Source organism: Cynocephalus volans, chromosome 3, assembly GCF_027409185.1.
Source record: "Cynocephalus volans isolate mCynVol1 chromosome 3, mCynVol1.pri, whole genome shotgun sequence".
NCBI classification, from domain to species: domain Eukaryota; kingdom Metazoa; phylum Chordata; class Mammalia; order Dermoptera; family Cynocephalidae; genus Cynocephalus; species Cynocephalus volans.
In genome coordinates, this window is record NC_084462.1 from 75457646 (window position 1) to 75480629 (window position 22984).

Sequence of the window (22984 nt, forward strand, 5' to 3'; positions counted from 1 at the left end):
GGGATGAATCCAAATTATGGTACAGTCACTCTTTAGAAGCTTTAAAATTATATAGCCTTACAAATAGTTTGTGAAGATATATAACAATATAGAAAAAATGCTCGTAACATACACAATGTTGAATGATAAAAGCAGGATACAAAATATTTTGTGTGTATATTATTACAACGATGTAAAAGCAAGCAAATAAAAATAAAAACTGGGAGGATAAAATCAAAGGCAATAATAAGAATAGTGGGGGGTAGGGAGATACTGAGTGACTTTTCCCCCAAAATTAACCTGTTGAAAAAAATACTTGTAGCATTGGCACTTCCCCTGGTGCCAGGAGTCCTTGTACTAGAAATCAGTACTGTTTACTGCATTCTCTTGTATCAGACTGCCCCTCCCCAAACCTTAGCCACCCACCTAAGACAACCAATAGAGCAGGTCCTGGAGTCCCTGCAGCAGTGGCGTCTTTGGGAGTGATGGGCCTGGGGGTGGCAACCTTCCCCTGGTAGGCAGTTGGCTAGCTCTGACTCACTGAGGAGCTTCAAAATCAGCTCTGACTAGTGCTAAGCTGCTGTGGACATAGCTGAGGGAAGCCCAGCAATGACTGATCTGAAGCTCACGCCTCCCTTGGCCAGACCAGCAGAGACCTGTTTGAACACCTTTGGCTTGTGCTTACAACACTTGAGGGGGCTCTTGCTGGCATGCTCCCTCCTGGGCACAGGCAGTAAAGCTTCTGTGAACCTTAAAAGGTTTAGGAGTTCTTGGATTATCCTATCTAGAGACAGAGTGCCTGGCTGTCATGTCTATGAGGATAAAGCATCAGTCTTTATTAATCCGTTACACCTTAACATGAACGTCTACTGAGGAGGTGTTTTGATAGATGGAAAAAAAGAGTTTCAGAACACAGACTTGCCATCAATAGGTAAGACTAAGAGCCCTGGGCAGCTTAGGGGAAGAAGGTAGGAATAAAAGAGAAAATCTGCCTCCTTTGCAGGAGAACAGGTTTTACTCCTCTTGCTTTAAGAGATGTCTTTAAAATTCCTTCCCTAAAGAAGCAGGGATAAGAAATAGAGTAATAAGAGACCCTAAGAACAGGTAGCCGAGGTAGATAGAGAAAAGGAAACCCAGTTCCATAGGGAAGCAGCAGCAAAAACTTGTGAACTCCTGTAGAGAGAAACTTACTATACCTGAGCCAGTTCTTGGTTAGAAGTATTCCAGACCTGCTTCCCAACTGTTCCCCAGCTAAAGCAAGAAGCACAACCATTCTGAGTCATGTGACCTGATTTGAAAATATTTTATTACATAATCTTTTCATGGCACCATGAGGAGTAACAGAAAACGTTATTCCCAGTTCCTAAACCTCATCCTGAAAAATATACATTTGTATTTATATATTTATATCAATACTCCACCCCATCCCATAATTCCACCACCTATTGTAGGTCTTTTGCTTAAAGCAAGAAACTATTCTCTTAGATAAGAAAATATAAATGGGAGCTAAATGAAATAATGGTTAGACTAACTGGGGACAGCCTGGTCATGGGGGTGGGAAGGGGTTAAGTCCAGCCTAGGCAGGATACATCACTGGGGTCCATCAAAATGGAGGAGGACAGTGTATAAAAAGGCAGCTTCACGCAAGTGGGATCTGGTGTCCTTGGTCCATTAGGAGATGGCCTTTGCCTCAGGAAGGAAGGCTTCCCAGTACTTCGCCAGCTACAAAGAAGTGGGGGACAGTAAGCACGCACTCCTATCTAGTGGCAAAGCCTGAGCCAGCCTGGGAAGGGAGCAAGCACAATGCCATAACACTCCCCAAGTGCCTCAACCACCCAAAGGAAGGCATGCCAAGCAGATGCAGATGCCGGCCACACTGCCATCACCTCCCTCTACACTTGGGAAATCATCAGTTCCTGAGGCCCAAGTGCAAGGGCAGTCTCTGAAGACAGTCTTACTTCCCCCCACAAGGAGCACCCCTGTGGATGCCACAGCTTTGCCCAGCTCAGTTAGCTCCTCACAATGGGACCATTGTTCCACATACTAATTGGGGCCTCAGCCTCAAGAGGGTTAGATGCTACCATGGGGTGGCCACTCAAAGGATGAGGAGTTACAGGGAGAGGAGTGATGGGGTTTGTCCTAAAAAAGTAACTGCAGAATTAGGGCAGCAGAGCTGGGTCCGCCTACTTAGAAAAAGACCCTGTTAGAGCCATTTTTTAATTATCAGCTATAGCAGGGCCCAACCCCTCAGAAGCAGGGCTTGCCCATCTTGTCACCAAAGCCTCAAGTAGGCAGCTGGCCTCTGGAGCAGACAGTAGAGAATGAAGGTCATGTATAGCTTACATACCTGCTGCTGTGCATACAGGAGTGTCTCAAGGTACTTGATCACATGGTTTTTGAAGTCCTTGGATTTCTCTTTCTGTAGGAGACAGGATTCTACACTGACCATCCAGATAGTTGCCCCTTCCCCTTTTGATGGGATGGTGGTTATTACTGACCAAGGCCAAACAGCCTCAGAAAGTAGAGCCAGCAGTTGGAATAACTACCATTTCCAACCAAATAACATTTTCCAAGGCCTTGCAAGGCTTTTCTTGGGACGGGGGGAAGGATAGGGGCCCAGAGGGTATATGGCAGCTGCAAGCTTTGTTTCTGTATAAGTGCTCTGGTCCAGTAACAAGTGTAAGATAGGCACTGTGCCTAAGGAACGAGCATGTGCATGCACACACTCACACACCCAGAGGCTACTCCTGATCACAAGAACTGCCAAGTCACTGGCAACTCTGTCTCCCTACCCAATAGGACTTGGATGAAACCAACAATACTGCTAAAACATGCACTGCACACTAAGTGAGAAGTAGGATCTTCTATCTCACCTCAAACCGTATTACTTCTTTTCGAACCACTGCTGAAATCTTTTCAAAGTCCCTTTCATATTGAGTCACCCGAGACTCCCACTGGGAAGAAAGAGGAAAGAAAGGATCACTTAATGTTATGGTATCATTATTAAACCTTTACATTTGGACAGCAATTCTATATATGAGACCTCAATTGATTATTATGTCTGTCTGTCCCTCTGGGTAAGATTAGACATCATAAGGGATTCAGCATGTGAGTCCGAGTCCAACAGAAGGCCACCTTAGGGCCTGGCTGGAAAGAAGATGCCATGTGCCCCAAACCAAGCCTGGTCTTTGAAAAACCTCTGGTACTCCAACAGCTTCTGGTTTAGGTACTCACAAGCAGGGCTAGAAGCCCCCAAGAACTTAATTTAGTTCTCATGAGGGGGAGCATATCCAAATCACCTAAGGAGCTTTTCAAAGACCCATGCCAGGACCCTTCCTGCAGAGATTCTGATTTGGCAAGTGTGAGAAGAACAGGAAGAGAGGAGAGCCAGGCCCTGGAATCATTCTCAGAGGCTTCCCCATTAGCTAGTGTCCTTGAGGCTCATCAGCTCTCTTGCCTGCTGTGGTTGCAAGCATCTGGGTGGGGTGGGACTAGGGCTCATTCTGGAGCCAGTAGAATACCCCTGACTAGGCTGCCTCGGGGGACTCACCTCTATGATCTCGTCTTTGGCCTGCTGCAGCTTGTCAGGTTTATTGGCCCAAAGCAGCCGAGCCTCGGCCTCTCGCTTCTTCTGCAGTGTGGCTTGAGCATCCTGCCAGCGCTGCCATGTCTTCATGCGCTGGTCAAAGGCAGCCTATAGGGGTAAGGGTTTGGGTAGGAGCACAACCAGCTCTTCAGGAGCTCCACTGGCTCTGCCTCAGGGGGAGGCTCTCCCAGCAGCTGTGCCAGGGAAGAACTGAGCAAGGGCAGCTTGTGCAGCCACATGTTAGTGCCCACCTGGGAAATTTAATGTCTAGAAGCACAAGCTTGGGTAAGACTCCTCTCCAAGCCTCCAGTGGCCAGTGCCATGCTGCTTCATGCTATTCCCAGGCTGGATGGCTGGGAGCAGAGTAGGTGGCCTGATGCCAGTGCCCGACACTATGGCTTCCAAAGTGCCTCCCTCAGATCACTCAGTTCATGAATTTATGCATTTTCCCTGAGTGCCTGCCATGTGCCAGAAGGTAAGAATACAATGGGAAATGAGACACACGGTCCCACTTTCATGGAACTATCATCTAATGAAAAAGGCCAACATTACATTAACTATTACAAATAGATACAAGTATGCAGAGTACTGGGAAAACAAGCAGGGTACTATAACATAAAACTACAGACCAAGATTAGCCCAGGAGATATGTCAGAAAAGGCCAGTCTGAGGAAGCAACTTTTAACTGATACCCAAATGGTATAAAGGGTTAGCTTAACAAATCTTTAAATACTTAAAACCACCATAAGGACACATTGCTTTCATTCCAACCACACACTTACCTAGGCTATCAAGCCCTCCAAGAAGCTCTCTAAAGTCTACCTGCTGGTTTTCCCTGTTTCCAGTCCCTTGACCACAATCAACATTTCCAGAGAAGGCCAGTTGTTGGACTAATTAAACCATCGCCCGCCCCGCTTGGCTCTGTAGGCTTCCAGAGGCAGCCTGGAGGATCTGTGTCCTGTTCCATTTGTTCCCCTTCCCTGCAAAAGTTCCCTGTATGTTTTCTAAGCCTCCTTAGCATAGGCCTTTGCCAAAACTTGAACCTTAGGGAGTGCAATGCTGTCAAATTCATTTTCCCCTGCAATGTCACTGCTTTTACCTTGCAATTTCTTAACACCTCAATGTCAAGGGTAAAGGGTGAGTTCATATCCAAGTAAGACTCAAGCCTACCCCACTGGGCTAACAGCGGCCCAGCTCCAGGTTCAGGGAAGGGCAAAAAAGAAACCTCTGTTCATCTCTTCAGTCCCACCTCCAGCTCATGGTCATGAGGTGGGTAGGTGAAGGGTGGCAGAGGAAAGACCCAATTCGCAGTCCTGTGCTCTAAGGCGTACTTCCAGCTCCAGCCCCTGGAGCTCTAGGGTAGGCTTCTCTCACCCCTGTACGTACAGGTGCACCCTGCCTGGGGGTCGTATCCTAGAGCTGTGTTCTCCAGAGATCCCAAACAATGTTCCTCACAGAAAGCTTCCCCCAGAGAGAGCCCTTCCCTGGAATGGCTCTCCAGTCTAAGCAGTCTGACCAGTTCTAAGAGTTCCACAGCAGGTTATTTTTCACGCCTCTTATCACTCTGGAGTTAGCAGCAAACCAAATAGCAAAGGGAGAGGACAATGAGCAATCTCACGGGCTATATTAAACAACTCTACGATGGGGAAGTGAGGGCCCTGGGAGCAGCTCAGCTCTTGACACAACACAGAAGCTTCCTGGTGGGAGATATGTTGGGGATGGGGAGTAGGAGCTGGCACTGTTCCAACTCAGAGGTTCCTGCATCCTTATCCCAAGATGAATTGGGGAAGACTCTCAGGCCCTTATTGGGTAGGTGCCAGGCTCCCTCTTGGTTCTTTCTTGTGTGTCAGGGAGGCCATATGAGAGCTAATACCACTGCCCAGTCAAGCTTCCTTAACTGCTCTGAGAGCTCATGAAAAACGAGACTGCCCTGGTCATAAGGAGAAAAAGTGGAGTGCTTGATCTGAGGGGCAGGCTGCAATGCCGTTACCAGTGTGGTCAGCACAGCACAGGAAGGGCTCTGGTGACAAGCTCTCTCAGCCCCCTGGCCACACTCCTCCATGCAATGCCAAGCCGGTTCAGTGTAGTTACCTAACTGCCCACACTGGAGGGACAAGTGCAAGCCAGCAAGAGCTCTTACTGGGGCAAAGCTGTCACTTACTATTAAGGAGGCAAAGACCAGAGGACTGAGGAAGTCACTGCTCCAGGGGGCTTAGACACCAGTTCTTCAATATGATGATTTCCATTCCTTTGGGTTTATACCCAGAAGTGGGACTGCTGAATCTCATGGTAGCTCTATCTGTAGTTGTTTGAGAAACCTCCATACTGTTTTCCATAATGGCTGTACTAACTTACAGTCCCACACTGCTTGAAGAAGGGAGCACAGAGGATATTGTCTAGCTTCAACAATAAGGGGGAGCCTACTTGGAAATTCGAGTGATCTTTTCTCCAAATGCATATAGAAAACTGGCTATAGGCCTCAAAATGACTCTCATAACCAGCTAACAGTTAAGGGGATTGTTTGATTTATAGGACACCTTCTCTCTCAAGAGTAGAAAAAGTTACACCTATTTACAAGCTATAATGGAATGAAACTTTCTTGGGAAGGAGGACAGCAAAGGAAAGACAAATTAAATCAAGGGTGGAAGGTAGAAAGGAAACAGAAGCTTACACGGACTATGGCCAGGAGGCGAATGTAGTCACTCAGGAGCTCAGCAAGGAGGAAGAAGTCATTGTTGGCCTGTTCCTGATGGAGCTGCTCAATTTTTTCTTCCACCTCAGCCAGCTGGGAGAGTGCTCGTGACAATGCTGTGTTGTCTTCGGAGCTCCCGAGCATGGCTAGACTCTTTGCAAACTGGGCTGTGTTCAGCGCTAGCTCTGGAAGGAGGAAAAGACAGCAGAGGCCCCTCTGATCTCACAAGGAAAGGGAGAGGTCAGCTGGCATTGCATGGCATGTTATAGCAATGCTGCCTCGTGTATCTGACAACTGAGGGCTCTGCAACCCATTCACCTACACTACCATCAACTGTATTCAGAAAGTGAAGGGAATGCAGCCCAGTCACAGTAGCAGGAGAGAAAGGCACCTGCTGTTCCAAATTCCACTAGTTTAGGCCTACCTGGAGGAAGCAGCTCCAACATTCCTGAAGAACCAAGGGCCAGTTAACACAAATAGGCCAAAGAAATGATTCTTGTTTTTATGTTAAAGCTCATGAACTGCCATGCCTGTCTGCATGAGAGTAAATATATGTGTACACTGTACAGTCTTGTATATTCCACAGGAGGGTAAACTTTCTGTAAAAGGGCCAGATAGTAAATATTTTAGGGTTTGCAGGCCACACATGGCCTCTGCATATTTTTTGCCCCTTCTACTCATCCCTTTAAAAATGTAAAAACCTTTCTTAGCTCATGACAATAGGCCCCATGGGCCATGTCATAGTTTACCAACCCTTACATTAGCCTCATGCTACTGGTCTTTTGACTGTTTAGATGTATAATTTTCAGCATGTTTAAGGCAGAGAAGGGAAGCATTCAAACTTGGAAAATTTCACTAGACCTTAAGCAGATCTCACCAAAGAAAGGTGAAGAAGGGTTTGGAGATATATATGGTTTCCCTGCATTTACACATTGCTGGTTTGACTATGTAGCTAAAGAATGTGTAACATCATTTTGGATGAAAGCCACCAACTCAAATCACATCAACAGAAGCCCACATTCCAGGTCAAACTGTATCTGGGATGGCTTTCCTGCACCTCTCCCAGGTAGAAAGTACAATGCCCACAGTGGCTGAGTCATGTTACCTGCCACGAGACGCAGGGCATATCTTTTTGATCAGAACACTGAGGACCAGGTGGGCTAAGAATTTCAATTTGGATGGCTGAGAGGCTTGGGAACAGCATGCCCTCCCATCTCCAGCTCACTGGAGACATCAATCTCCCCCAGTTCCAAGTGCATTTCAGAGGTTGTTACCTTTCCTATGGTTGACTAGAGTTTCTACAACAGCATGCAGTTTTCGTAAGCGCTGCTCCTCACACTCCACCTCCTGGAGCTTCTCCTCAAACCACTGAAACACATAAGCCCAGAGCTTTAATGGAGGTTACTTGTATAGGTGCAGAGTGCAGTCTTTCTTTAGCAGTTGTTTATTTTTTTTAAAAAAAGGATTGAATTATCTTTAAAAAAAAAAAAGTCTCCAATCTCACAAATGTCAGGACTCCTCAGGGATTCATACCCATAAGCCTGAGGGGATAAGGAGACCTGAGAGGCACAGGGCTACTCACAATGTCTGATTCATTCATCTTGATGGTCATTTTGCTGACTGCATCTGTGGCTTTGTTGAACATCTTGAGGAGACCAGCACCACTCAATGTCTGGGTACCCACGGCTCGTGGCAGCTACAAGACCAAGAAGGCAGGGAAGGCAAGTTATCTGCTGCCCCTATTTTAGATTCAGAAGAATTAGTATCCATCAAACAGCATGCCCAAAACTTGCCAAACAAATTATTTGAACTGTATATTGTTATTTTCAAAGGCAGTTAGATGAATCCACAACATGTGCAGAGAGAAAAATATAAGAACTATGTTACAAAGAATCAGCAAAATTTGCAGCTTTTGATATTGTGCACAGACAGAAAGTAGACTGTGAGAGTTATGTGGCCAGGTGACCTCACACTGAGGTTGTCTGCGCACCCAGGCATGAACTACTTAAATACCAAGCATACTTTTCTTAAAAGTCAAAAGTTCCTTTGGATTAGCATACTCTGCACACTGGATTTAAGGTCTTGAGAGACTTTGAACTTGGCTCTGATTCCATTCAGATTTCCCTCAGTGAACAAATGTCCAAGGACAAGAGCGTTATTATTGAGATTGAGGCTACTATTAGGGATGACCTAGTTAAGTCAAGCATGCCAAATGTTTAGAAATAATTTGATTGGCTCAGTCTTACCACTGCTCTCCTAAAGCATGGAAGGGATGCTGAAGAACCTACAGCATATAGTACACTTTGCTGAAAAAGTAGATTTTAGTGTTCAGGACTCTAGGGCTGTAGTTCTGAACTTGGGGCCATTTTGCCCTCTAGGGGACATTTGGCAATGCCTGGAGGTTTTGGTTGTTACAACTAGGGAGAGGGTGCTACTGGCATCTAGTAGGTAGAGGCCAGGGATGCTGCTCCAACATGCTACAATGCCCAGGACAGCCCCCACAACAAAGACTTATCAAGCCCAAAGTGTCCACAGTGCTGCTATACACAAACCCTGCTGTAGGGATATGAATTGAGTGAAAATGAAGAATGCATTTAGAAATACCCAGAGGAGGAATTAAAAGATTTAAGACATTTGACAGAATTTTTAATTAAAAAATTTCATTTTGAAAAAAAAAAAACAGAAAACCCATGTACTTCCCATGTACTTAGTACCATTTTCTTCTTTACAGTAACAGATAACATATGCAAATTAAAGAATATTTTAAAATAAAAACAAAATGATAGTCCTACTCTGTCACTCACTTCCTAGTTTTCTTTTATTCCAGTGTTTCTTTTGATCCTTAATGACATATGTTTCTATGCTATATTGATATGCTGTTTCATGTTTCACTTTTTATAATTCTTTTTTTTTTTTTTTTTTTTTTCTTTTTCTTTTTCGTGACCGGCACTCAGCCAGTGAGTGTACCGGCCATTCCTATATAGGATCCGAACCCGCGGCCGCTGGGAGCATCACCGCGCTCCCAGCGCAGCACCCTCCCGAGTGCGCCACAGGCTCGGCCCCATAATTCTTTTAATATATACTTCAACATACAAACATTTCTGTAAACTTTCTGTTTATGATGAGAATAAAGTATTTGTTGTATTGATATACTTTAGTTAATTCTTCAATTGTTAGCAATTGGGCCATCTCCAATTTTTCACAATTGTGAATAGCCTACGCATAGCCTGTAAAAGAGACTGTCCACTTGAATCAACACTTTTGCTGCATGGCAGTTCTGTGGTCTGTGGTAATTGGTTTTTAACCAATGCCCCTCAGCTCCTGGCACAAAATATGCATTCAATTTGAGCTAAGTAAGTAACCTAAGAAAGCCATGCCAAGGACTTACCAAATAGATCATTGTGTAGACCCAGTAAGACAAAACTAGGTTACAGTTTGACCTCTACAACCATCTCTTTTGACTGCAGAAGAACCTTATTTTATTTCTAAGGCTGAAAAATACTAGTCACTCTTTGAGACTCAAACAAAACCAGGATATAGTTTGGTACTAGGCATGTTAAGTGCTCAAATATTTGTTGAATAAACAAATTTCATTTCACTAGGGGCAGATATGAATTGTGAAACTCAGTTTGTACAATACTAACCTCTTCTTTTTCCAAGAATTCCCTGACATCAGGGTCCTGTAACATGGTAGGATGATTCACAATTCTCTGAAGGTACCTAAAAAGTAAGCAGTTATCATACGGTTATTCGATCTGGCCTCACAAGGTTTTGGGTGTCATATAGTGCTGGCAGGGGCACCATGTCTTTCATTATTTAAAATGTCCTCAGATAGGGCACAGACTTTATGAACATGAGCCTGAAAGCACAAGCAGTAAAAGAAAAAATAAACAAATGGGACTATATCAAACTAAAAAGCTTCTGCACAGCAAAGGAAACAATCAGTAGAGTGAAACGACAACCTACAGAGTGGGAGAAAATTTTTGCTAACTATGCATCCGACAAGGGATTAATATCCATAATATACAATGGATTCAAGCAATTATACAGTAAAAAAACAAATAACCCAATTAAAAAATGAGCAAGGAGCTGAATAGACATTTTTCAAAGGAGGACATACAAATGGCCAACAGGTACATGAAAAAATGCTCAACATCACTAGTCATCAGGGAAATGAGAATTAAAACTACACTGAGATACCACCTCAGTCCAGCTAGACTGGCTATAGTCAAAAAGACAGTGAATAACAAATGCTGGCGAGGGTGTGGAGAGAAGGGAACACTCCTACACTGTTGGTGGGACTGTAAGTTAGTACAACCACTATAGAAAACAGTATGGAGGTTTCTCAAACAACTACAGATAGATCTTTCATACGATCCAGCAATCCCACTTCTGGGAATACCCAGAGGAATGAAAATCATCATGTTGAAGGGATACCTGCACTCCCATGTTCATTGCAGCTCTGTTTACAATAGCCAAGACATGGAACCAACCTATATGTCCACTGATGGATGATTGGATAAGGAAACTGCAGTATATATACACCATGGAATACTACTCTGCCATAAAAAAGAATGAAATACTCCCATTTGCGACAACATAGATGAGCCTGGAGAAACTTATGTTGAATGAAATAAGCAAAGCACAGAAGGATACATACTGCATGTACTCACTCATATGTGGGAGCTAAAAGAGAAAGAAAGAAGGAAAGAAAGACCACAGTAGTGCACTGGACTTGCAGAGGGAGAGAACATTCCTTGGGCTACAAAGTGGAGTGGGGGGGAACGGGGAAAGAAAGAGAGGTTGGGGATAATTGGGTGGGGGACACGGGATACAAATACAATTTGTCGTGATGGGTATGCTGCCAGTATGAATCTGGCCCTCACATCATGGGCACGAGGGGTGACAATCAGCTTTATATCTCATGAATATTCATAGCCAATAAAAAAAATGTCCTCAGATAAGGCTTTTTACATAGGACTCTGCTTGCAAGCACATTCAAGTTCACATTCTTCACATTTCCAAAAAGGGACAGAAAAATAACTAGTCAGAAAGACCTAAGAACTAATTCATATCTGATTGTCCAAGAAGAATATGATTGTCTGCTCACTCAGGATGGGGAAAGAAAAGATGGTCTATTCCTAAGGTGGGAAGAGACTTAAGTTCAGAGATAATATGGAAGTATGAATCTTTACTTCACTCAAGCTTCATCTCTACTAACTTAAGCTAATGTCTCATAATTAAGTATCAGCTTCAGTTTCTCACTTGTTCTCATGTTATTCAGGAAAATGGTTGTATGGCACTCACCTTTCTAGAGCAGCCCTTCGTTTTTCAAGAAATTCTGCAGAAGAAGAATCTTCCTTCCCAACTTTCACTTTTGTCATTCCTAGAATGGAATTAAAAAAAAAGCAAAATGACCATAAATCATCATGAAAAGGATAAATCTGTAAAAAAGCCAACAGGAGGAAAGACAACAAGGATAGCACTACAAAATACAACCTATGGCCATTTCTATGTCATGAGTGGGCATGAACAAAAGATTCTTTACATAAAAATCATTCTTTTAACTACAGCAGTCTCTAAGTGCTGAAGGTTATAAACTCTGGGACTTGCAGGGTATACATTTTCTATAAAAAAAGGGGAGCCGTGGGACTCTAAGCATAGATTAACAAACATAAATTGGTGATAATGGGAAGGCTCCTCCGCCAGTCACCAATCCAATTTAGTACAGTTCAATCAGGAGGCAATAGCAAACATTTAAGACTCCTGGATTCTACTACTAAAATGAAAGCAAAACTCTGGAGGCTAAAACCAGAGCCACCTACTATACCCAAGGAAAGAGAACATGTCAAAATATGCTATTTCTTTAGACCTCACGTGTAGGAAAACGCTGGAAATGTCTCATTTCTAACCACAAGAGTCTACACTCATATACTAAGCAGTAAGTACATTACCAAAAGAATGCAAAGGAAAAAAATCACAGTGGAATTAAAGACCATGGGCTTACCTATTAGGCTCTTCTCTGGTGGAGGAGGAACAATGAAGCCATTCTGAGAGTGCTTCTCTGAAAGCTTCTCATAAAGACCCAAAAAGTCACTAAATCTTCTTTTGACTGCAAACTGTTTACTTCTGAACATTGGTAAGCTCGTCTTGGGGAAAGAAAAAACACAAGGTGATTTCATTCCAAATAGGGAATGAACGAATATCTTGAAATCCATCCAGCTGACATCAAAGGAAACTATTTCCCGGATCCCTGCCCTTTAGCCACCTGGCAAATAATTTTCTCCAAGGCAGAGATTCTTAAGCTTTTTTGAGCTACAGTCCACTCTGGCAGTCTGAGAGCCTAAGGAGCCCTTCTTAGAATAATGATTTTAAATGCATAAAATAAAATACATAGGATTCCAGAGGCAACAAATTAATTTCAAATGTAGTTTCATTCCTAGGTTAACAACCCTTGCTCTAAAGAAACGAAGGTTGAATTCTAGTTCAAAGCTAGAATTCTATGGTCACCTATAAGCCATTTATCCTGCACTGACTTATTAAAGGGTATTAGCTGCTAGAATTAAGGCAGCCAAACTAAAGACTTTTAACCTCTAAAATGTCGCAGGATCTACGGCTCGTAGGAGGCAAGCCAACAAGTAATAGAAAGACAATACAAAGGAGACTTTGAGTTAAAAAAAAAAAAAAAAAAAAAAGGCTAGGCCTACCTCATAATGAGAGATCACTTTATTCTCCCCAGATAGGCAAAATTTATAGCTGGCAAGGAAGTGAACTGATGGGAACTTGTACAAATGGAAACTTGGTACAAGACTTTAATAAAGAGTTTGCATTCCTTGTGTTTGACATTTGTATTACCTATGACCTAGGAGAACTACTCCTGGTTATATACCCTAGAGATACTCTTCCATGTGTGCACTGGAGACATGCGCAAGAGTATTCACAGTTCACAGCTACTAAAGCTGGAAACATGCTGACAACAGGAAAGTGGATAAATATATTACGCTGTATTCACACAATGGACTAACTATAGCTATGCCCACAAGGATGGGTCTGAGAAACAATGCTAAGTAAAGAAAGCACTATTTTCAGCAGCATACCATTTTTATGAAACTCAAAAACAAAGCAAAACAGTATATTATTTAGAGACACATAGGTAAAGCCTTTTTTTTGGCAGCTGGTTGGTAAAGGAGATCTGAACCCTTGACCTCGGTGTAACAACACCGCCCTCTAATCAACTCAACTAATCGGCCAGCCCTTTAAAGACTTTTTATAAAGTAAATCAGAGAGAACTCAGGAGAGTGGTTGCCTCTAAGGTATGAGGCAGGGGATATGATAGGGAAAAACATGCAAGTGGATTCAACAACGGTACTCATCTTAAGACTGGTGGTAGGTTCAGGGCTTCATTTTATTGTGTTTCATAACTTGCACACAACATTGTATAAATTTTGTATGCATTAATATTATATAAAAGGATGGCCAGACCCAAGGGGCAAAAGGGTAAGGAAAGTATTAGAAGAAGCTCAATATATGAAACCTCAGAAGAACTGAGGACTTTTAAACAGGTAATTATAGTCAGCCCTCCGTATCCATGAGTTCTGCGTCCATGGATTCAATCAACTGTGGATTGAAAATATCCAGGAAAAAAATTCCACAAAGTCCCCAAAAAACAAAACTTGAATTTGCCATGTGCCAGATACTACTTTGAATTCACACAAATGAAGTAATGTGTAGGCATTGTATTAGATATTATAAGTAATCTAAAGATAAGTATAAGGAAGGATGTGCATAGGTTATATGCAAATACTATGCCATTTTATATCAGGGACTTGAGAATCTGCAGATTTTGGTACCCATGGGAGGTCCTGGAACCAATCCCCTACAGATACTGAGGAACAATTGTACTCTTAGTTTGGGGCAATTTGCCAAACTAGCTCCAAACCACACATTTGCCAAGAGAGAAAGGGCTGCATAAGATACACTGCATGTCTTAATAAAACATAAAGTTTTACACTGAAGTGTTAGCTCTCAAGAAGAATATTGGAAAGGCTTACTCTGGAGTACCCAAATGAGATTACCAAGGGGATGTAGACTTGTTCCATCCTGAGCAAACACAAAGGAAGATGTTGGCAAATAAACTAACGAGACACCCAGAAATAATCTCAATAATGACCTTCCTGGTATGAGCACCCAAGTCCTTTAAAGTGATCATCAGCAGGGTCACTTGGACTCACCTGTGTTGTAACTTTGTAGGCTACATATGCATTCATACCATCCCCTGTGGGAGAATAAGAAAGCAGGAGAGGATTATCCTGTAAACCAAAGCAGTGCTAATCCAGTTAACATTTACCAGGAATCATAAGCAACAGGAGCCCTGTATCAGAGGGTCTATGTGGTTTCATCTCCAAGCTTTTCAACTGATCCTAGAATCCAGTTCCTTCTTTGCTTCAGGGTCTCTGTGGCACATATCATGCCCCCACGGATGCTGGCTGGACCCCAATTTGAGTTAGACAAGAGAGTCAGCTCCCTGTTCCAAAGCCAGGCTCCATTTATATCCTCCACAAAGCAGCACTGGATACTGACAATTCATCAGTTGTTACCATGCCAATATTTGGGCTGGTTACACACATCTGTCTGAAACCAAACAATTCTCTTGCTGTATAAAGCAGGAGGAGAAGGAAGCAACTGATGTAAAAGGAAACAAGTAGTTCTACCCTAGGCTAGCTCTGGGCTCAGTTTGCTCTTTCAGAAATAGCGTCATACCCGCCACGGGTTCAGATCCTATATAGGAATGGCCGGTGCACTCACTGGCTGAGTACCGGTCACGAAAGACAAAAAAAAAAAAAAAAAGAAAAGAAATAGCGTCATGGCCCCCTCCATTGGTGCTGGGGGACATTAACTTCTCTGATCTAGGAGGTTTACCCAGAGCAAAGGGCCTGGCAGGAAGGCACTTTGGCTGCCTGATGTCACACAAATCTCCCTTTCCTAGAGGAATTATTTTTATGAAAAAGCCTTTGGCTATTAAATAATTTGGGGTTCAAGCAACTGTTTTTCTCTGTGATAGTGTCCTGATCTAGACCACTGAGGGAGATAAAGCCACACTGACTCCCTAAACATTGAAAAGACGTACATTGGAATCCAGACAGACACAGCTCCAGTGCTGCACTATGGTGTTTTGGGTTGGTTTTGTTTCCTTCCTCTCCCACCTCTGATTCCTCTCCACATCAAACAGGAAAACCTAGGCCAACATATACCAGCTGCTTAAGCTCCTGAACTGGTTCTGGGTGAGGGGTCAGGGGAAAAAGGGGCAGTAATGCATCAGCAGGGTCACATATTGCAACTTGGTTTCAATGAGATGGCTGGAAATGCCCGCTTTTATAAAGTACACAGAGAAGCTGGAGATTATACAGTAACAGAGAGCTTACCTGCTCTACCTCCCCAACCCCTACCAAAAGGGTGTATATAAAACAGAAATCATAAGCTAAGCCTCAGAAATTATATGATACTGATTACCACCTTTAGCTCTTCTAAATCACTTACACTACACTGCCTAATACTACTCAGGACTTTTACCACTGATTAAAAAAAAAAAAAATCTGAGTTCACTTTATAGAAGTAGTATTCAAAATTTCATTCACAATAGAATAGTCATGGCCAAACATCCAAAAGGTCTATCTCATAATTCAATGCTTATAATTGAGGAAAGTCAAAGTGCAAACATACATAAAACATAGTAGCAAATTAGGATTTTCAGACACTTTGCCTGCATGTCAGCTGCTTTTATTAAGGCAATGTATGTATGTGAAAAGAAACATACTCCATGTATGTACAGAGCACATAAGATCTGGAAATGGGCTAGTATTACAATAGTTTTAAAATTTATTTAAATTTCCTAAATAATTTCAGAGAGTTGAAGGCTCTAAAAAGAATATCCTAGTAGAAGTTAGATTCTAATTTGTTTGTGGGGTACAGTGTGTTGTTTCAATACGTGCATATACTGCACAATGAGTCATTTAGGGTAGACAGCATAGTTTTGTATCCATTAGTCTACCACTTCTCCTTCTCCCACCCTCCCTCCCCTCCCGGCATCTGGTAACCATTATTCCACTCTCTACTTCTATGAGAACCACTTTTTTTTTTTTTTTTTTAAGATTCTACATATGAGAGAGATCATGCGGTATTTATCTTTCTGTGCCTTAGATTCTAATTTATTTAGATGTGTGTGGGAACGAGAAGGACATGTTGAATAAAGAACCCCCACAAACAGAACATGTTGTTGTAAAGATCAGGCCTTGAATATGAAAATGTTTTAATTAGCTGGTTTCTTGGCATCAACACAGCTAAGAATCTAGACTACAGTGCAAGGGGATAAAAGCTTATCACCAAAAGTGATTAATGGTTTTTCTTGTTTTTTTTTTTTTTTTCTTGTTTTTTTTAAAGATGACCGGTAAGAGGATCTTAACCTTTGACTTGGTGTTGTCAGCACCACGCTTTCCCAAGTGAACTAACCAGCCATCCCTATATAGGGATCTGAACCCGTGGCCTTGGTGTTATCAGCACCACATTCTCCCAAGTGAGCCACAGGCTGGCCCAAAAGTGATTAATGTTTAAATAAATCTGATTCATGGGATGTTTAAATTACTTTCTGTTTATGGGGTGAATTATGTCCCTTCCAAAATACGTATGTTCAAAGTCCTAACTCCTAGTACCTTAGAATGTGACCTTATTTGGAAAAAGGGTCTTTACAGATGTAATCAAGTTAAAATGAGGACATTAGGGTGGGCCCTACTCCAATATTACTGGTGTCCTTGAAAGGAACATTTGGAACATAGACATGCATAGAAGGAAGACTCTATGGAGATACTTAGGAAGAATGTCACATTAAGACGAAGGCAGAGATTGGAGTGATGCATCTATAAGACAAGGAATGCCTGAGGCTACCAGAAACTAGGAGAGAGGCATGGAACAGTTCTTCCCTAGAGCCTTCAGAGGATGCATGGCGCTGCTAATGCCACAGTTTCAGACTTCTGGCCTCTAGACTGGGAGAGAACGTGTTTCTGTTGTTTTAAGCTACCCAGTTTGTGGCATTTTGCTACAGCAGACCTAGGAAACTAATATCTTTCTCTCTTGGTTCAAACATCATGACGTTTTAAATATTAAAATAATAGCACCATTCAAAATTTGTTTTATTCCACCAAGGATTTAAAACAGCTAATAACTGGCTTAAAATTAATGTGCTTATACAATCTGCACAAATAATAGGGAGGAAAGATGGAATCCTAGACAGTAACCCCAAATTCTGGTCCAGGCTCTACCATGGGCCACATTGTGCCCTAACAGAAAAGCTACTTCTGGGCCGAGCCCGCGGCGCACTCAGGAGAGTACGGCGCTGGGAGCGCAGTGACGCTCCCGCTGCGGGTTCGGATCCTATATGGGAATGGCCGGTGCGCTCACTGGCTGAGTGCTGGTCACGAAAAAGACAAAAAAAAAAAAAAAAAAGAAAAAAAGAAAAGCTACTTCCTTTATGATTTTCAGTTTCCACTACTGTTAGATAAGGAAATTGTATAAGATGCTCATAAACATCCTATCAGGGCAACAGTCCAGGAAAAGTAAAAATCAACAGTTTAATGACAACTATTTTGGTATAAAATCTAACTAGACTTTACAAATTCCTGTTCCTAGTTCTGAATAGACAAAGGACTGTGAATTACGTTTTTCTGCTTCACCATTTGTCCTCTTACCCATATAAACACCACTCCTGCTTGGAGTACCAGGCTCTGTATAGCCTCTTCTGTAAGAGACTATACCTAGAAGGAAAATCAAAGCCTGTTCTGCACTCACTAACAACCCTTACGAGCTTAGGACAGAAGAAGGCTATCCTAAAAATCCAAGTCTGGCCAAAGTTAAGTATAATGCTTTTTGAAAATCTAACTTCAGTTTGACCACATTTAACCTGGGTCCTTTAGTGTTTCATCTTCAAAAAAGAGATGCAGACTTCCTCACCTCATTAGGAGATCAAGAGTACATGATAAGTGGTATGTAACAAGAATTTCAGACTTCTTGAGGGAAAAATAAGTTCAGTATCCCCAAATTTCTGAACATGTATTTTTAAAGTGCTTAAATGGAATTTATAATCTTAAAATAGAGTAAAATGTTCTGTCAACTTTGAAGGTAAAGGCAATGTTTGGGTTTCCTTTTTTTTTTTTTTTTTTTTTGCAGCTGGCCAGTAACAGGGATCAAAACCTGGAGCTCAGTGTAATCAACACCATGCTCAAACGAATTGAGCTAACTGGCCAGCCAATGTTTTTGTTTTTAAAAAGGGATTCTAATAGTATTTGATGTTTCTGATTTTTCTTCTTAAAGTCAAGAAAAGCCTAAATAAATTACAAGGTAATTGTTGTCTCTGGCCTTAGAAGCACAGCAAAGGGGACATTTTAACAGAAAAGATCCTGATGAAGTACTTCATACTGGCTGGTTCAACTCAGGAGGTAGTCTTTCTGAAATTAGCTACCTAACACTTTCCATAGCTACATCCACCCATCACAAAGAGTCCCAAGAAGACTCACCTATCTTTTCAGGATCAGTTATACCGACTGTCAAATCAAATTGGTCCTCCTGTTCTTCTTCCTCTAGCTTTTTAAAGAAAAGACAAATCATGAGAGTTGATATGAAAAAGGCTTTTAATTTTACCCTGAATTAACCTTATATCAATATAATAAAATCAAGATGTATCCTTCTATGTATCAGTGTTCAGCTCTGTTCATTTCCAACAATCTCCATGAAACAACTCCTAGAATTTTAAGTTGGAAGCCAGCTCACAGGTCTTTGTTACATCTATCATTTAAAAGCTTATTTTGATGACAATAAATAACTACTAGATTTTGAACAACCTGCCTCTGTCAGGCTAAGGTAGGAGTGAGGAGAGACTATACTCCTGAATATGGGAACTTCGGACATTAAATATCATTAGTGACTATTGAAAGCCTTTGGGCTATCCTCTGGCCAGTAGATATTCTGCCTAAGAAAGAGTTCTTTATTGGATTCTGGCTGTCCATTAACCATAAAGGTCTCCTACAAGAGTCAGAGTCATAAATATTTTCTCAAGTTTCATACTCAATTGAACTTTATTATTATTTTTTTTTTTCTAAAAGATGACTGGTAAGGGGATCTCAACCCTTAACTTGGTGTTGTCAGTACCACGCTATCCCAAGTGAGCCACGGGCCGGCCCCTCTCAACTGAACTTTAGACTGGCAGCACAGAGTCCTAAAAAATCCAAAAGCATCAAGACCAATAGCACAGATTCTCACCTCCTCATATCTTAGCTGGGACTTAGAAGAATTTGCGGCTTCTTGTGGAGGAAGAGAAATGAGTGCTTTGGCCGGCACCTTATTCCGATTATTTTGTGTGCTGTCCAGGGATAGCTCCACTGTAGCATCTAAAAACAGTTAATATTTTTAAATGAAGGTCAATAATGGGTCTTTGAAGGCTGAACTTCTATAGGCTAAGAGACTTAAAAGAACAATAACAAGCACTCTCAATACTTGGAGACTTTCAGACTAAGAGAACAAGAGTCATGACATTTTTACATGCACAAAAGGGGAGGATGGTAAGGGAAGTAATGTTCTAGCACAAACTTAGTAGAACAACCTCTCCCTCTCCTTTCCAAATACAACTACTTAGCTACTCTCTTTTACCTAGAATTTAGGCAACAACCAGGGATCAAGCAAAAAGACTACACAGCCAAAATAACTGTGTCCATTAATTTTACTCTCAGAAGTATTTCTTTAAACCTTATATGAACCCTATTCTTTTTATAATTGTTTGTGAAAGAAGAATAAGTTTGGTTATCTGCTTTACCAACCAACATGATAGAAGAGACAGGCATACTAACAGCAAAAAATGACATCAAGGGAAGAGTCAGGAAAACTATAAGCTAGAGAAAATGGACCCAAGATACAAACACAGCAACACTTGGGAAAGGGAGTCTGCTATACCTGAGGAGAGCACTGTTATTTTAGCACAGTTTAAGAATTTTTCACAATTACAGTTTAGATCTTGCAAAGATTAAATCATATTTAATATGTTATCTAAATGAGAAAAAAAGGCATGTAATATCTGAAAATCTTTCTAATCAATAGTTAAGAAAACAAATAGTTCTTAAGAGCTGCCTTTGTCTATCTGGGGAAAACTCATCTGAAAAGAACAACTCATTCCCTAAGTGTTCCAGAAAGGGGACTTTAAAAATAGTATTATGCATCATTTTTAGGCACAAAAATTTTTTATGTAAGTAAAAAGAATGCATTTTCAACTTGGAGCAATAGGGCTAGAAGTTCTAAATCCAAACAGTTCAAATTTTTTCTTTTCAGTAGAGAAAAATATAAATATCCATCGGGTTTGTCCTGATCAGTAGGTATTCAATTTTAATCTTAGGAAACTCAAAGAAAGCTTTTTCTTCTTCTTTTCCAGATTGTCATTTGGAGCTAAAATGAAACCAGAGATGGGGACCCATAAGGAATAATCAAGTCCTAGATCAGTGTTCTAATCATTAAATGTGAATCATGTCTGCAAACAAAGTTGCCACACTATTAGAAACGGAGTCTGATCCCTTTCAGCAAAGAGAGAGGTAATATAATCTGATCCTGGTTTGGGAGTATAAAACAAAAAAAGTATACATAATTATCATGTTAGGTTGTTGGGAGTCTAACAAGCAATCGGCTGAAGTATGGGTATTATATTCACATCATGCAGGTCCCACATAAATAATTAAGTTAATAAATGTGTTTGGAAATGAAACAAGAGGTAACTACTCATTTAAAACCTTTGGCTTAATAGAGTGTTACTAAAAGCCTTTTAAAGAGCTGTGCATTTTCTATTGAAATTCATGTGACAAAGATGGCAAAACTTACAATTAAAACACGCTTTTTTTTTTTGGACTCCTGATAAGAGCTATGGAAAAGCCTTTGGGCTCCATCAGAGAGACTCTGATCCAAACCAACCAGGTAGAAATATAATCAGAGCATTTATATTTTCAGTCAATATATAAAACACCCAAGAAGCTACTCAAGTCCTAAACATCTCACTGTAGACATTTCTTTCTTAGTAGTGAGGCAGGTATTGGCTGTTTACGAAACTGGTAGGAGAATGAAGTAAATCAGAATCCTCATTACTAATAAATATGTCCCTAATAAAGATTTTCTACATGCTCTTGTACATAAAACCCAGTCATGGGGTTAACTCTGTCACACTAAGATTTCAGGTCTTATGAAGAAAGATCATACAAATGTTAAGGTCCCAAAGACAGAAAATTTACCTTTTTTAAAACTAAAGAGAATTCACTATTTGTTTTCATATCATTTCTTCTCCAAAAATTTTATCCAAAAAGTATTCACTACCAGAATGAATAGTGTGTACTTTCAGTTTCAGGGATGAAAGGAAGTGGGAAGTCTTCTAAATCTTTATATTCCTTCTTCTAACCTCTTCTTTCCTTTCATATTTTTAAAATTTCCCACCAGAGTTCTAACGTGAGAATCCTCCCAAGATCTTACCTTCCACCCTCTTGGCTCTGCCCTTCCTCACCATTCTCTCCTTTGCGGATCTCATTCACATGGCAGCTTCAATTACCACCTCTAGGAAGCTGATTACCATGTCTCCTGTTCTTTTATCTTTCCCCTGGTAGAGTACCACAGTTCAAATCACATCCTGGGAATTTCTCTTCGCATTTCAAATTTAAAATATCTAAAATCTAAAGTAACTTTCCCCCCAAAGCCAGTTTCTTCTTCACAATGTGATTCTAAAAAGGGTACCATTTTCTTCTCAACCCTTGGACTTGAAACTTTGACTTGTTCTTTTTTTGATACCCATTATATCCAATCACTAACACCAGATTTTGCTGATTTCTCTTTTGAAAAGTTTTCACCTTTCCTTTCCTACTTCTTTCACCTTATGTTTGGTCTTTGCCATTTCATTCTAGAACTAATTTGTGATTGCTTTCTAAAAAGTCTCCAGTCTGTGCCTACTGCAGTTCATTTTATATTCCACTAGATCAGTCTTCCTAAAACATTACTTTGCCCATACCACATTCCTTATGCAAAACTGCCAATGGCTCTTAATTGGCATTAGGATAAAAATGGAAACTCTAATTACTAATGTCTAAAGTCCCCCCAAAACTGTTCCCACCCTATTTCCAGCCGTATATTCCATGGCTTCTCTAAGAACCCTCTGGCTTTGGACCACCAAGTTTATTGACTATCCCTCAACCCCACATGATACTTCCTGCCCAACCACTTGGACCCTTTTCCCTTTTCTTCTACATAAATCCTGTTTCTTCCAGGAAGTCTTCCAAGATCACTCTAGACCAAAATTTTTCAATGTTGGCCCTATTGACATTTTGGGCTGAATAATTCTTTGTTATACCGGGCTATCCTGTGTATTGTAGGGTGTTTAGCAGCATGCAGGGCCTCTGTCCAATAGATAACTGTAGTAGTCCCAGTCATGACAAACAAAAATGTCTCCAACCATCGCCAAATGTCTTCCGGGGGCAAAATGACCACCTGTTGAGAACAGGGAAGTCTCCCTTGGCAAAGAATTATCCAGCTCAAAATGTTAATAATGCCAAGGTTGAGAAGCCCTGCTCTATGCTAGTGTTTTTCAAACTGCAGGTTGTGGCTTGTTGGTGGATTGTGAAATCAATTCAGTGGATTGCAAAGAGCATTAAAAAAAGAGAAACAAT

At 41.3% G+C, this 22984-nt stretch overlaps 1 protein-coding gene across 1 annotated transcript in view; it reads right to left on the bottom strand.

The window, feature by feature from the left end:
* Nucleotides 1-1271: 1271 nt before the first annotated feature.
* The window catches only part of SNX1 (sorting nexin 1), a 33478-nt gene continuing 11765 nt past the window's right edge, over nucleotides 1272-22984 (bottom strand). Inside the window, exons 3-15 of the mRNA XM_063089374.1 lie at nucleotides 19563-19690; nucleotides 18821-18887; nucleotides 14489-14532; nucleotides 12265-12406; nucleotides 11565-11643; nucleotides 9902-9977; nucleotides 7840-7953; nucleotides 7532-7625; nucleotides 6237-6442; nucleotides 3530-3673; nucleotides 2853-2933; nucleotides 2327-2398; nucleotides 1272-1701 (exon numbers count right to left, since the gene is read on the bottom strand). Coding sequence (XP_062945444.1) covers nucleotides 1651-1701; nucleotides 2327-2398; nucleotides 2853-2933; nucleotides 3530-3673; nucleotides 6237-6442; nucleotides 7532-7625; nucleotides 7840-7953; nucleotides 9902-9977; nucleotides 11565-11643; nucleotides 12265-12406; nucleotides 14489-14532; nucleotides 18821-18887; nucleotides 19563-19690 — 1298 coding nt within the window. The 3' untranslated portion in view covers nucleotides 1272-1650. The remainder of the gene's footprint in view (nucleotides 1702-2326; nucleotides 2399-2852; nucleotides 2934-3529; nucleotides 3674-6236; nucleotides 6443-7531; nucleotides 7626-7839; nucleotides 7954-9901; nucleotides 9978-11564; nucleotides 11644-12264; nucleotides 12407-14488; nucleotides 14533-18820; nucleotides 18888-19562; nucleotides 19691-22984) is intronic.